We start from the raw sequence: 15,396 nt of genomic DNA on the forward strand, positions 1-15,396 counted from the left end.
AAAAATCATATTAGCGTGGGGTTTAAAATTATGAATTTAGTGGTCCCTGAGGTCCAAAAGTTTGGTGACCCCTGCTATGAATCCCACCTCTGCAAATATCCTGTAGGGTCTCCTGCTTGAGCAGGGGGCTAGACCAGAAGACTCGCAAGGCTCCTTCCCGTTCTGTTGTGATTCTGAGCTCATTCCCTCTCGGTTTGTCTTCGGATGTGAAGTCGTATGAGGGGATTTAGAAGAGAATCTGGTGCTTCTTGATTTATGAGTGGGTGGTGACCTTTGGCTGAAGGTGGTTTGTATTTCTCAAAGGATGTCCAGATGTTGATGCCTTTGCAAGCTGTACTGATCTCTTTGTTCCACCTGTCTTGTAATATCTCCTCCGCTTTGTCTCCTTGGAAAGGAGAAAAACTTACAAACAACCAAGCTAATCCAGAGAAAGTAGATATAATAATACAATAATACATAAGAAGGAAGTACCTTGGATTGCTATGTGTTTTTCCAACATTCTGAAATTGGTTTCTTGTTTTGTGGTGTGTGTTTCCTATTACCCATTCTAGTTTCCAGCTGTAGGGTTGTCGAAATTTCTCACGCTCATCTGGGTACTATCCAGGACTGATAGTACCCAGATGAGGTATCCAGGATTGAGGGTGCTGAACTATTTAAAGATCAGCCATCCTTTCATTGCAAAAGGGACAAAAAGGGGGGGGTGGCAAGAGAGAAGATTCATCAGCTATATAGATCAGTTTGGCTGACTGCTTCGGTGACTCCATCCAGCCACCTCATTCTCTGTCGTCCCCTTCTTCTTTTGCTCCCAATCCTTCCCAGCATCAGGCTCTTCTCCATTGAGTCCTTCCTTCTCATTAGGTGGCCAGAGTACTTGAGTTTCATCTTCAGGATCTGACCTTCTAAAGAGCAGTCAGGGTTGATCTCCTCTAGGACTGATCGGTTGGATCACCTTGCAGTCCAAGGGACTCAAAGGAGTCTTCTCCAGAGTTCAAAGGCCTCCATTCTTTGATGCTCAGCCTTTCTTATAGTCCAACCTTCACAGCCATCCATTGCAACTGGGGAAATCATAGCCTTGACTATACACACTTTTGTTGGCAGGGTGATGTCTCTGCTTTTTAGTACGCTGTCCAGATTTGCCATAGCTTTCTTTCCCAGGAGCAAGCTATGGAACCACAGGAAAAAAATTAATGGTTTAAATTATTTGACCCTCTCCTGTGATTCGTTTGATTCACATAGGATAAAAGAAACTTCCTTAAAACAAGTAGGAATTTTCTTTCTTGGATAAACAGGAGCTGTCCATTATTGAGATGAGATTATAGTTTGGGACATTGATTTAATTGTTTTCATGTTGGATTCCTGATTCAGGTTTAATCCTTACTTTCCTTTTGGGCCCCACTGGAGGAAAAAAAAACCTCTTTTATTGTGCAATGCAAACTTTCAGATAACAATTTCTGGAATCAAACAGCCACTTTCTGGTATCTGAAAACTTTTCAACAGAACTGAATTTACCTATCTTTCCCCCCCTCCCTTTTGTTATAAAACAGGACTTAAAATAGGGGATGATTTGTTAGGAAGTGTCATCTGTTATAATGGCCCCAGAGATGCATTCAGAGCTGTAGATTGAATGTATGAGTGGTGCTTATTGATCAAAGACGTGAGATATATGTGTTCTGTAATCCTTTGTTTTTATTTACCTGGTTGACTTTATTGTGTGATTTATAGCTTTGGGGGAGGGAAAGGGAAGGTGGGGGGAAGAAGAAAACAACAGGTAAAAAGAAAGAAAGAAAAGCTACTTCTCTCCTATTTCCCTTTTATTACACTGTACAGAAAAATACAGGCAGCATTTCAGGATCTTCTCACCTTAGTCAACCTTATTTCAGGTTTTCTTCTCTTCTCACAATCGGCTGTATGGGACTAAATATATTCATTTAGTGCCCAGGTTTGTTTTAAGGGCTTTTAATGACACACAGGTAGGCGTTTGACTAGCTGAAGCTCTCTTTCCAAAAACCACTCAAGGATAGGTTGATTGTTCACGAACAATGAACATGGCATGTTCCTTTGAGCTTTCATGTTTCTGTAGAGATTGCAAGCTTTTAATTACCCATCCAAGGTCCATGTGAAGAAGCATATGTCTTTAAACAGAAGTGTCTGTGTGTGTGTGAGTGAGTGAGTGCTTGTGCTTGTAAATAGTTGAGTAGGGCTTTACTCAGATTGTAGAGAGTTGGTTTAATGCTATACGGAAGACTAATGCACTTGCACACAGACGCACATAGCATTAAACAAGCTTGGCAAACTGGATGGCGGAATTCTATGAATTCAGTCACATAATTGCCAACATACGGAGGTTGAGGTGGGTTGTATGTGTGAAGGCATACAACTTGTCCTATAGCCTCAATAGCGCTTACACCTGGGCGATTTATAATTGCACAATGAAGGTAAAGGTTTCCCTTGACACTAGGAGGCGGTATTCTAGAATAGAATAGAGCTGGAAGGGACCTTGGAGGTCTTCTAGTCCAGCCCCCTGCTCAAGCAGGAGAACCTATAGCATTTCAGATAAGTGGCTGTCCAGTCTCTTCTTAAAAAATCTCCAGTGATCAAGTGCCCATGATTTCTGGAGGCAAGCTGTTCCACTGGTTAATTGTCCTAGCTGTTAAGAAGGTACTCCTTAATTCCAGGTCGCTTCTCTCTTTGATCAGTTTCCAACCATTGTTTCTTGTCCTGCCCTCTAAGTGCTTTGGAGAATAATTTGACCTCCTCTTCTTTGTGGCAGCCCCTCAAATACTGAAACACTGCCCCTCATGTCACCCCTAATTCTTCTTTTCTTTAGACTAGCCAGACCCAAAATCTGCAGCCATTCTTTGTATGTTTGAGTCTCCAGGTCTTTGATCATCTTAGTTGCTCTTCTCTGAACTTTTTCCAAAGTCTCAACATCTTTCTTGTAGTTTGGTGACCAAAATTGATTGCAATAGTCCAGTCTTGCTAGGGTTTTGTAAAGCAGCACTAACACTTCACGTGATCTTGATTCTATGCCTCTGTTTATACAACCCAGGATTGTGTTCACTATTTTGGCTGCTGCTGCACACGGCTGGCTCATATTCAAGTGATCATCCACTAGGACTCCAACGTCCGTCTCTGTTTCTTAGCCGAGGGAATCAGTCTTGTCGGAAGACATTTCTGTGGTCATGTAGCCAGCATGACTATACGCCGAGAGGCATGGGACGTTATTACATCCCCACTGAAGTGGTATCTATTGATCTACTTGCATTTGCATGCTTTCGAAGGACTAGGTTGGCAGGAGCTGAGGCAAGTAATGGGAGCTCACCCCATCTCAATGGCACTTGGATCTCAAACCCAGGCTGTCAGCTTTCCAGCCTGAAGGTCAGCATCTAACTGCTGAGCCATCGTTCCTCCTTCATTATGCACAATAAATATACCAACGTTCATACAAAAGGGTCATAAAAATAGGATGGGAGCCTTTTTGGAATCTCAATTTGGCCTTTGATTGAATTGCCTCTGAAGAATAAAATGGTCTCTCCTTCTTCCCCCCTTGCACCCTGAAGCAAAATGTAATATTTCTGTCTAGGTAGTCTGGGGGAGATGGATAACCCTGGGTGAACACTGAAAGCGATGTTTGCTCCCTTTATGTTTACTATTTATTCGTATTTATTATTCATGCATTCAAGCACAAATGTTAGGCCTGGACCCCAGTGGTATATTTGCATTTTATTTTAACTCTGATTTTTTTTTTCTACCTACTACCCAATTTTGCAAACAGGGATTTGAAGCTTTGCCATTTATTTCCATGCGGTTTCTACCATTCCAGCCCCTCTCATTCCCTTTCTCTCTGTTTTAGGGAAAGAGGTTTTTCCAACATAGAAAAGTGATATTTGAATATGTTTCCCCAAGGCAGTCAATTTACTTTTAATTTGTCTGGAACTAAGCCTTCCTTTGTTGCAATGAGAAAGTGTTGTAAAATTTATTAGCTTCTGGGAAGATTTTGAAATGATTTTTTTTAAATGATCGGGATGTTTGCTGATACCCAGGAAAGATGCCGTTGCTGATCGCACCATATGGTTGCCAAATGGGCAACGAAGTTTGGCGCTGCCTTGCAAATCCCAGCCTCCTCTTGTTCTAAAGCAAGATTCTTACCCTATACCTAAAATAGGGCTTATTAAAACTTAGGACTCTTTTATTTCTTTGAATCCAAAATAGATTGGGGGGTGGAAATAAAGTCATTTGTACACTGCGAATCTTCTTCCTTGGTCATGTGGCCAGCATGACTAAATGTGGAAGGCGCACGGAACACTGTTACCTTCCCACCAAAGGTGGTTCCTATTTTTCTACTTGCATTTTTTACGTGCTTTCGAACTGCTAGGTTGGCAGAAGCTGGGACGCATAACGGGAGCTCATTCCATTACACAGTGCTAGGGATTCGAACCGCCGAACTGCCGACCTTCTGATCGACAAGTTCAGCATCTTAGCCACTGAGCCATTTATCCCTTCCTTACTGGTAGAAAGGCTCAAATCCATTTGACCAGAAACCAGGTCTCTTTTGCTCTTAAGTTCTTGGTTAACATGGCTTGGTCTGCTACATTTTCTGATGACGTCCTCAAATAAATAAATTTCTCTTTCCTCCTCCTTTAGAGAAACTCTATTGCCTTTATTGCCCTCTTCTTATTCTATATCCCCCCGCCCCTGGGTTTTCTACTTAAATGTCACTCCCACAAAAAAGCATCCAAGGATTGGAAGGGATTGCACTTTTTTTCCCCTTCTCTGAGTGAAATGCTCAGACTTCTAGTGTGAATGTCCAGGCTGCAGAGCTACGTGCAAAATTGGGTAGTCGGTAAGGAACATTTAACAGTGATATTGAATCCTCAAGCATTTGTATCACAATCGGTTTCAACTTCCAACTCCTGGGCTGTTGCGGCGATTCCATCAGCAATAATTCAAAGGTTTGAATTAGGTGAATGGGTCAACCCTTATATCACATTCCTGATGTGCTGGGTCATTGCGAATTCGGAATCATGCTCTGTGAATGGCAGAAGAGATTTTGAAACTTCCGTTGAGCTCTATAGCAAAAATACAGCAGCCCCCAACTTAGCAACGGTTCATTTAGTGACTGTTCAAAGTTACAATGGCACTGAAAAATGAGACTTAGGAGTGTTTTGCACAGTTATGGCCTTTGCGACATCCCCGTGTTCATGTGATCAAAATTCAGATCCTTGGTTCATATTTATGAGCCCGAAGTGGTGCAGGGGTTAGAGTGCCGTATTGTAGGCTACTTCAGCTGACTGCTAGCTGCAGTTCAGCAGTTTGAATCTCATCGGCTCAAGGTTGGCTCAGCCTCCCATCCTTCCGAGGTGGGTAAAACGAGGACCCAGATTGTTGGGGGCAATAGGCTGACTCTGTAAACCGCTTAGAGAGGGCTGTAAAAGCACTATGAAGCGGTTTATAAGTCTAAGTGCTTTTGCCATATTGCTATCCCTGTTGCTGTGTCCCAAGTTCATGAGGTCACCTTTTGTGACCTTCTGACAAGCAAAATCAATGGGGAAGCCAGATTCACTTAACAATCATGTTACTAACTGATCAACTGCAATGATTCACTTAACAACCGAGGAAAAAAAGGTGTCAGTATTCCAAGTATCATGCAGAATTAAATCAGAGTCCAAGGCAAAATGATCCTTAAAGTTCCAATTTAATAAGTCAGACATCATGGCACATCTGTGGAATCCCAATTCTGGAAGCTACATCAGATTCCCACCCAGTTGAAAGTTCATGATCTTGTCCCCTCATCCACAAATCCATCACGTGGTGCAATCTTCTTCTTCCATGCTGGCATCTCCACCCAGCTGGTTCCGGTCAGGTGCAAAGATGCAGAGGCAAAAGATGACCTTGGGCTTCTAGAAAAGAATGACAACAACACATTCCACAATTCTACTCCTTTCTATTCCCCCCTCCCAACTACTACACTAATGAAACGGCATAATGAAATAAGAGAGAGTGTGGCAGGCCAAAGATCCTAAAAGGGATATAACTGCAGGTCTGAGAAGAGGTCATGAAATGGGGCAAAATGTACTTAACAAATGTCTCACTTGACAACAGAAATGTTGGGAAGTCAATTGTGGTTGTAGGTCGAGGCCTACCTGTAATAGATGATGTTAAGGTAATGATGATTTAACAGCTAACCCACTGCTGTAAGGCTGTAAACTGAGATGATGCAATGAATTTCAGGGTTCCAAATAGCATCCAAAATTAAATCAGAGTCCAAGGCAAAGAGTTGCTCAAAGTTCCAATTTATTAGGAGAGCTGTGCTGGCACATCTGGGAAAAGCCAAATCTGAAAGCTTCCAGGTTTTCCCCACCTAGTTGAAAGTTCAAGATCTTGCCCCCACACCCATAAACCCATCACATGGTCCAATCTCCCACTGCCATGCTGGCAGTTCCACTCATCCAGTTCCGGTCAGGTGCAGAGACAAAGGATGACCTTGGCTTTCTAGAAAGAATTTTGTTATGGCTACATCGCGTCTCACTTCTACAATCCCCCTCCCATTTCCCCACAATGTAGTAGAATAATAGAAAGTGTGGCAGGCCAAGGATCCACAAGAAAAGATGGCTGCAGGCCTGACAATGAGAGTAAGTCAGCAGGGTTATCATTTTAAGAGGCTGTCTATATAAGAGAGGCCCTCTCGTTCCCTCTCTGTGTGTGCTTCTGTGTTATAGTTGAAGATTGCTTGATTGCCTGGCTTTGCCGTATGTATGTATGTATGTATGTATGTATGTATGTATGTATGTATACGCCTTGTAGATAAACCACTGTTTGAAAGATAAAACCTCTGGGTACTATATTTTGCTCCTGGGTTGTCTCAAAATAGTAGTCACACTGTGCACACTCTGACATGACAGGTTATACAATCCAACCGATACGAGTTGTGTAAGTGCAATCTATGCATAAGTGCAGCTCAGCCCATCATTTTGGAGACTGGCTGAGCTGTTCAGTTTGATGTTTCTGCTGTTCAGTATTGATAGATCACTTCATGGATTTGTGCTCCCGATTCTTTAACTTCTAAAAAGAAAAAAATGGATTTGGACCGGACAGCGTTTCAAATAGAGAGCTGTCCTTGAAGAGTGCTTCAAAGAGAGGATTGGCTTCAATAAATTAAGACACAAAGCCTCCCTTGTAAGTTGTTTTTTTTTTAAAAAAATGGAAGCTTTAGTGTCTAAATGCGCAGCCCGAGGGCGTTTAAGAGCACATCTTGATGAACAATGAGTTCACAACCAGATACGTGGAATCTGTCATACAATTATGGATACGTGCATTGGGAGGAAATTATAGATATTTAGCTCAGAGTTTGGCAGGTTGTGATTAAAGAGAAGATAAACTGAAGCACCAACGTTTCTTTGGAATAGCACTGTAGAATTTGAGACTAGAGGAGGAGCATATACTAGTCACTGCTATCATGTCACCCCTAGTCCTTCTTTTCATTAAACTAGACATACCCAATTCCAGGAACCGTTCTTCATATGTTTTATCCTCCAGTCGCCTAATCATCTTTGTTGCTCTTCTCTGCACTCTTTCTAGAGTCTCCACATCTTTTTTACATCGTGGAGACCAAAACCGGATGCAGTATTCCAAGTGTGGCCTTATCAAGGCATTATAAAGTGGTATTAACACTTCACATGATCTTGATTCTGTCCCTCTGTTTATGCAGCCTAACATTTCAACAATTCTTAGGCCGACGTCTCACTGTATGTGTGTGTGTGTTGTTGCAGGAGCTTCAGAATCTTACTCCCAATGTTATTGTTTGTATTGCTCTTTACATGATGGAGCAGAGAATATTCTTGAGATGTGGGATTCTAAGCAGACGGTTCTTTCTTTGCGGCTTCCCTCCCTCCATCTTCCAAGCTAATGTCTTAAGGTTTGCTTTCCAGTGAGTGGATTCCCTCTTAAGTCCTAAAGCCGCTCACAGATACACATTTTGCTGCATTGGGTTGTGTGCTGAGAATTTTTATTAGCTGCTGCTGCTGCTTCTCCTTTTATTTTTTTTTGGTGCTGCTGGAGTGTGGTGGAAATACAAATGGAGCCGAAAATCTGGAATTAATGTGTAGGTACACTGAAGCATCTAAATGAACGGTCCTCAGACGGTTGGGCTGCGAACCCTTAGCGAAGTTGGCAGCACCACGGTTTGAAAGTTTGCTGTGATGACGTCAAACCCTTGAAGGCGTCATTCCACTCTGCTTGGTTAGCATTAACCCTTTGCGGCTTGCTTGGAAAAGGAGAGAGTAGAGGGATGTTAGGAGATGATGGCCCATTAAAGAAAAGAGCTTTTCTTAAGAGATTTGGCTGGGTTCCAAGGCAGGAAAGTGCATGCCAAAATTACTCTGGGCCAGGAGAAAAATGTTCTATTTCAGCTGCATCAGAAAATGCCTAGAGAGGGCGAGACTATTTGTCAATCAACCCTACTACCGACAATGGCTGTTCAGTTTTCTCGTGCAGAAATGGATCCCATTATCTGCTGTTTACTTAGAAATGCACGCCAGAGGTTGAACTATCTGTGTGTGATCCAACCTGAAGCGAAGGAGATTATATTTCAGGACGGAGATAAAGGAGAGGGGGGGGAGGAGAGAAAGAGAAGGAGGGTGGGAGAGGGAGAGAGAGGGAGATAGATGGGGGAAGGGGGAGAGAGAGGGAGGGAGGGGAGGGGGAGAGAAGGAGGGGGAGGGTGGGAGGGAGGGAGGGAGGGAGAGAGAGAGAGAGAGAGAGAGAGAGAGAGAGAGAGAGAGAGAGAGAGAGAGAGAGAGAAGAAATCACATGGCTCCCTTGTAGAATATCCTTCTTTTCTCACTCTTGCTTGTTTTGAATGTAGTTAACACTGATACCGTATTTCCCGAAAATAAGACAGGGTCTTATTTTCTTGACACCCCCCCAATAAGAACTTGGCCTTATTTTTGGGGAGGTCTTTTATTTTTGAGGTCCATGTGGTGGCGAGTGTGGTCACCTCATTGCTGCTGTGTTGCAATATTTTGGGGAGGGTTGATTTTCGGAGGAGGGCTTATTTTAGAGCATGCACTCAAAAGCTTGATTGGGCTTATTATCCAGGGAGATCTTATTTTGGGGGAAACAGGGTATTAAAATTGAAGACCAGGTCTACTGCCTGTCATTTGTCCAAACACTTCTGTATGTGAGTGTGTATTTTTCTTATATTTTCTTTTTTAAAGGATCAGAAATCCTTTAAATATCAGGGAGTCCAACCTTGGCAACTGTAAAACCTGACAACCTTAAAAACGTATGGGCTTCTACTCCCAGACTTCCCATGCTGGCTGGGGAATTCTGGGAGTTGAAGTGTGGAGTTCAACTCCAAGAATTCCCCAGCCACATGGTCCAATCAGGTTATTGTCCGGTTGCCTGGTAACGTCATTCCTCCTCGCTCTCTCTCTCTGACTAGATGTGAGAATGTCCTTGGTTCCCAGGAGAAAGTATTTTGTTTTGGCTAAAAAAAAACCCAGCTTATCTTTATTCTCCCCCTTCCTATCCCTCAGCTCAAGTGTGGCAACACTGAAGCTCCAAAATGGATCCGGTCGGGTCAGCTTCACAGTTGACAACCTCATTGCTATTAAAGCCTTGGTTGGAAAATTATGTGACTATCTGAGATGATTATGATGAGGACCAGATTAGAAAACATGATGGTGCTGTTGAAACGTGGACCTTTTTTACTAGGATGGCTTCTTAAGTGGGGTCCCAAAGGCCTGAACAACCCTTCAGGCTGACTTTCAGCTCTTACAACAAAGCAAGTGCTGTTGCGTAACAACGGAGTCGTACAGCTACTGTAAAGTAGGACAAAACGGCATCCTACTGTCTTTTAATGGAGCTTTGCTGGTTTTCCCTTTAATGGAATTTAAGCTGCCTTTTGGGGTAGCATACAATTGGGAGCATAATTAATCACTTCCTTGCCCTCTTTTGCCCTGTCCATTTGCCTAATCAATTTCACATCTCTGCCTACGCTCCCTTGTTGACTGAACGGAAAGGAAGAGGATGCGGAACATTTAATAAATTGTTTGCAACCTTCTGCATGTTAACATAGCAGTAAGTCCCATTTAAGGGTCCCAAGAGTTGCATTTTTGAGAAGACATGGCAAGAAATGATGTAAAATGGGACAAATTCACAGTAGCAAATGTTTCACTTAAGAACATAAGTCTGTGGAGATTCTCAGTCATCCACGTCATGGTTGTCCCAAAGGTGCTTTTTATTTTTTAAAGGAGGCAACTGGACTTCCTTGTTTTTTTCTTTGAAGATGTTTTGCTTTTCATCCACGAAGCTTCTTCAGCTCTGACAGGATAGTGGGGAATGGAAGGATTTATATTCCCTACATCCTTTTAGAGGGTCATTGAAGCACTTGAAGGTTTATCTCAGTGGTGGGATTCAAATAATTTAACAACCAGTTCTCTGCCCTAATGACCAGCTGCGCAGGAGGGGCTCGGTGGTCATGTGACCAGGTGGGCGTGGCCAACTCAACGTCACTCACACCGATGGACGCTGCTTCCCCTTAGGTATTACAATGTAATAAGGGTTAATGGAGAGGTCAGTTTCTGTAAGCAGGGCAATAGAGATGAGGCTAGAAACAACACCAGAATGTTTCCTTCCTTGCCTTCCTTACCGGATTAGCCCTGTAAAGCGGAAAAAAACAAAAGGAGATTTCTTCCAACCACCAGTTCTCCGAACTGCTTAGAAAGTTAACAACCGGTTCTCCCGAATAGGTGCAAACCGGCTGAATCCCACCACTGGTTTATCTGTGTCCTCAGGGTCACCTGAATAGTGAAATTAGTTCCTGTAAGGCTGTAATTGCTTGGAAATCCATTCATACTCACTCACACTCGAAGGGTGTTCATCCCGGTTCCACCACAAAACCGCGGATGACAAAATCGCGCTCGACGAAAGCACGTACGTGACGTCATCACAGCGCGACGAAAACATCGCGCTGTGATCGATAAATGTAAAAATAAAGCGAAAACCTTACCCTAACCCCCCAAACCTAACCCTAAACCTAACCCTAAACCTAACCCTTAACCTAACCCTAAACCTAACCCTTAACCCAACGCTAAACCTAACGCTAACCCTTAACCTAACGCTAAACGTAACCCTAACGCTCTAAACCTAACCCTAACCCTAACCCTAACCCTAACCCTAACCCTTACCTTTATGTGAATCGGCTTGCTTTAATTTTATTTTTATTTCAATTTTTAATTTTTTTCGTCGCGCTGTGATGACGTCAAATGCGCGCTTTCGTCGATCGCGCTTTTGTGGACCACGGTTTTGACGGATCACGGTTCATCCCAAATTGTATAGTTAAAAGTCTGTAGAGATTCTGAATCTGTGAATAGTGATTCTCAGTCTTCCAGGTCATAGTTGTCCCAACCATATTTTTTCAATTGGACTTTGTTTCCTGAGGATACAGTTAAACCTCCAAGTGGCCTCAACAACTCTGTAAAAAGGATGCAAATGACCAACTGTTTACAAAGAATATAAATCCTTCCACTCCCCACTATCCAGTCAGAGCTGAAGAAGTTTCTTGGATGAGAAGTGAAACATCTTCAAAGAAAAAACAAGAAAGTCCAGCTGCCTCCTGAAAAAAAAATAGCACCTTTGGGACACTTAATAACGTAAATTTTGGGATCAATTGTGGTCATAAGTTTGTAGAGCAACCTTCAAATAATTTGTACTAATTCAAGAAGCAATTGACTAAAACATTGAACGGGGAGGCGTGAGAATCTGTAAACTTAATTGTGGAGTTTATAACTGGATATCTCGCATTAAAGCCCCATGCCTCTTAGCACTGGCATCGGGAAGGGTGGGGGGGAAATGCTGACTTCACAAACACAAGCTTAATTTATTTCGCATTGCAACTTGTTTCCCTCCAGCTTTCCTTTTCTGACAGGCACAACAGCAGCAGTAGAAATGCCAGCTGACACCGTAGTCTGTTGAAAGTTGAACTTCGACTTGTTAAAAGAAAAGGGGGGGTGGGTGGGAGAGAAGGGGGAGCCACCGGGATTAAAAACAACCCTTTAAAATGTCATTTCACAAATGTCTACAGCTTGTTACAGGAAACAAGGAGGCATTTTATAGACGAGGTGAGCGAGTGCCAACTCCTCTGTTCTCTGGGCAAAATGGCAGCGTGGTTTCGATGGCGCCCTCCCCAGGAAACTTTTGAAAACGAGACTTGAATATCAACAAATCATTTCTTAGGAAACTCGGTGCCCCTATGTCATCCCTTCCAGGTAGTCTGGACCAGAAACCAAAGCCATGAACGCTAACACAAATCTGATCTTGCAAATCTGAAAGCTCTTCTTATCTTTGAGGGAAGTCCTTGACTTACAAGGCTGCTTCTCCAAAAATAAGACCTCCCTGGATAATAAGCCCAATTGAGCTTTTGAGTGCATGCGCTAAAATAAGCCCTCCCCGAAACTATTGCAACACAGCAGCAGCCATGAGGGGACCATGCTCACTGCCTGCTGCACCTCAAAAATAAAAAGACCGCCCCAAAAATAAGGCCAAGTGCTTATTTTGGGGTGGGGGGGGTGGGTCAAGAAAATAAGACCCTGTCTTATTTTCGTGGAAATACGGTATCAGTGTTAACTACATTCAAAACAACCAAGTGTGGAAAAAGAAGGATATTCTACAAGGGAGCCATGTGATGATTATTATTATTTCTTCTTCTTCTTCTTCTTCTTCTTCTTCTTCTTCTTCTTCTTCTTCTTCTTCTTCTTCTTCTTCTTCTTCTTCTTCTTCTTCTTCTCTCTCTCTCTCTCTCTCTCTCTCTCTCTCTCTCTCTCTCTCTCTCTCTTTTGGGGGGAAGCATAGTAGTAACAGTTCAAATTTACAACGGCACTGAAAAAAGTGACTTCTGACCAGTTTTCACACCTACAATCGTTGCATCATCCCTGTGGTCACGTGACCAAAATTCAAATGCTTGGCAACTGGTTTGTATTTATGAGCATTGCAATGTCCTGGGGTCGCATGATCCCCATTTGTGACCTTCTGGGAAGCAGTGGGGAAGCCAGATTCACTTAACGAACGGGTTATTAACTTAACAAATGGAGTGATTCACTTAGCAACGGAAACTTTGGGCTCAATTGTGATTGTAAATTGAGAAATACCCTTACATCCCAGAGAATGAAGGAGAGAAGGATAAAGAACAATGTATACCCAATAAGATAACCTCCCCCTCCAGATTTTGTTGCAACCAAATCCTAGAAGAAATATCCTAAGTTTATGATGTCTAACCCTTTTGTCCTTGAATGCGGCCCACCTCCCTTGCGCATGCACATGCAACCCCCAAGCTCTCAGTTCCACCACGCATGCGCTCAACCCCATACTCCCCCTGTGTATGTGCACGCCCCCCCCCCCACTGATGCCCCATTTTGGACCTAGCAGGCCTCTCTGAAGCCTCCTGGGAACAAAAATGGACATGCATGTGTCTCCTGCATGCATGGCAGAGACCCAAAAATCAGCTGGCTGGAGGGAGGTGTGCACGCATGCGCGGTGGAGCTGAGCTGGACGATGGCTTGTGTGCCCGCAGATAGGACTCTGCATGCTACCTGTAGCACGCATGCCATAGGTTCGCCATCATGGTTCTAGGTTCTGGTTTTCTAAATCCACTCAAAGAGCTTGACTGAATTTCTGGGACGTGAAGACACGTGAAACGAAACACATATCTCAAGCACCCCTTTAATAACATTCTTCTCTCTTTTTTTGTCTCCCGACCTTAGATCAGAGTGAAGGATTCCACTGTCGAGAAGAGTGCCGGATCCTTGGCCATTCTGACCGATGCTGGATGCCCCGGAACCCTGCCCCCGCCCGAGGCAAATCTCCTGAACATGGAAGGAACGTCATGTCCCTCTCTATAGGAGCCTCCACGGTGGATACGGAGCTTTACGAAGACTCTACTGCCAAGAGAACTTTTGCAACGTTTGGCAAAGACAGGAGTGACCCTGTTTCCGAGGAGCGGGGCCCAATCAATGTCAAAGGTAAAAGGACATTGGATCCACCCATCTGTAGCCCAAAGGTGAATGGGGCCATCCGGGAGGCTGGGAATGGTTGTGAAGCTATCAGTCCCATCACCTCGCCCGTCCATTTGAAGAGTCCCTCGTCTGGCAAACCGTCGGTGTCCTACAGCATATTTCACTGCCCGTCCAGTCGCGACCTAGAGCCATTTGTGACCAATGGTCCCTCCAGGCCTATGGAAGCGGAGCCGAGGGGCGCAGACAGTGAGAACATGGTGCATGAAATTAACCCTCTTCTACAAGAATGTAGGGAGAAAGACTCGCCCGGCGTGAAGAGGCTAAAGGATATTGTACTCTAAAGGGGTCCCGCGCGGATGGAAGGGGGAAAAGAAAACGCCGTCACCAAACACGTCTCACCGTTTTTAAGAGCTTACTGACAGTTCACCAGGCAAAGTTGCTGTATTTAGAAGCTTTCCTTCAATGTATTGTTTATAAAAAAAAAAATGAAGCGACCGTTCATGTGACAATCTCATGTGGTTCATCAGGGGGCTAGTGAAGCAAAACGAACACCGTTTTATTTTCCTTTTCCCCGGTTTCTTCTCTAGTGGGGTAAGTGACGTAGGGCCCTTCGGGAATACGGAAGTATTATCCGCAAAGTATTTTTTTCCCCTGCGTTTTTCCAGATCAAGCAACCTTGGCAAGAAAGTGGGTTGACCGTTGGGTCTCCCATGAATTTTTTTTGGGGGAGGGGGGGAAATAGCCCTTCCATTCCGTCTTAGGCGATCTGTAATGTGGGTGCCCTTGATTTAGATGGGAGGGGAGGGGGCGGCTATGCGCTAGGAACTTGGTTGTGCTTATTTCAGGACCTCTTGATGTGGGCAAAGTGCCTCCCCTCTTCCTTCATTAGGGTTCAGTGTGGGAATCAAAACCATGTGTAGTCTATAACCCAATCCTATGGAGCTTCTGATCTGCCCTGTATCCAGAGTGAATTCATATTCTTAAGATGGTGCTCTTTTGCTATGACTCACCCCTCAATCCGGAAAGCTTTCCGCTGCCACATGCTTCTCTGTACTATTATCGTATTTGATATTGCAAACTCCTGTGTGTCGAGTGTTGGGGGGGAAGAAAACGAAAGGCGTTTCAAGTTTTGGGGTTCTTTTTTTGGGTCGTCGTAATTGTGCTTGTGGTTGTGTTCTATGAACAACAATCTAAAGACTTGGGGAACCTGCAAAATTCAGCCCTGTCCCAGTTTCTGATCATTTTGCCAGGTGATTTTTTTCCTTTCCCGCCCTTCTCTCCTTTTGTTTCTCTATCTCGTTTGCAAAGATGCAAAGTGCTGACATTTTTATGAGGTCAACTTTTTTTTTGTTCTTGTTCTTTTCTTTTCTTACAACCTCGAGGA

General features: G+C 43.7%; 1 protein-coding gene across 2 annotated transcripts in view; it reads left to right on the forward strand.

The window, feature by feature from the left end:
• The window catches only part of PCDH19 (protocadherin 19), a 142,654-nt gene extending 128,144 nt beyond the window's left edge, over window positions 1-14,510 (forward strand). For both annotated transcript variants that reach the window (XM_087728313.1, XM_087728314.1), the window contains exon 5: window positions 13,761-14,510. In XM_087728313.1, coding sequence (XP_087584439.1) covers window positions 13,761-14,353 — 593 coding nt within the window. In that variant the 3' untranslated portion in view covers window positions 14,354-14,510. The remainder of the gene's footprint in view (window positions 1-13,760) is intronic.
• Window positions 14,511-15,396: the final 886 nt, after the last annotated feature.

Source organism: Thamnophis sirtalis, unplaced genomic scaffold, assembly GCF_051295495.1.
Source record: "Thamnophis sirtalis isolate CommonGarterSnake01/CBP01778 unplaced genomic scaffold, rThaSir2_p1.2 scaffold_13, whole genome shotgun sequence".
NCBI classification, from domain to species: domain Eukaryota; kingdom Metazoa; phylum Chordata; class Lepidosauria; order Squamata; family Natricidae; genus Thamnophis; species Thamnophis sirtalis.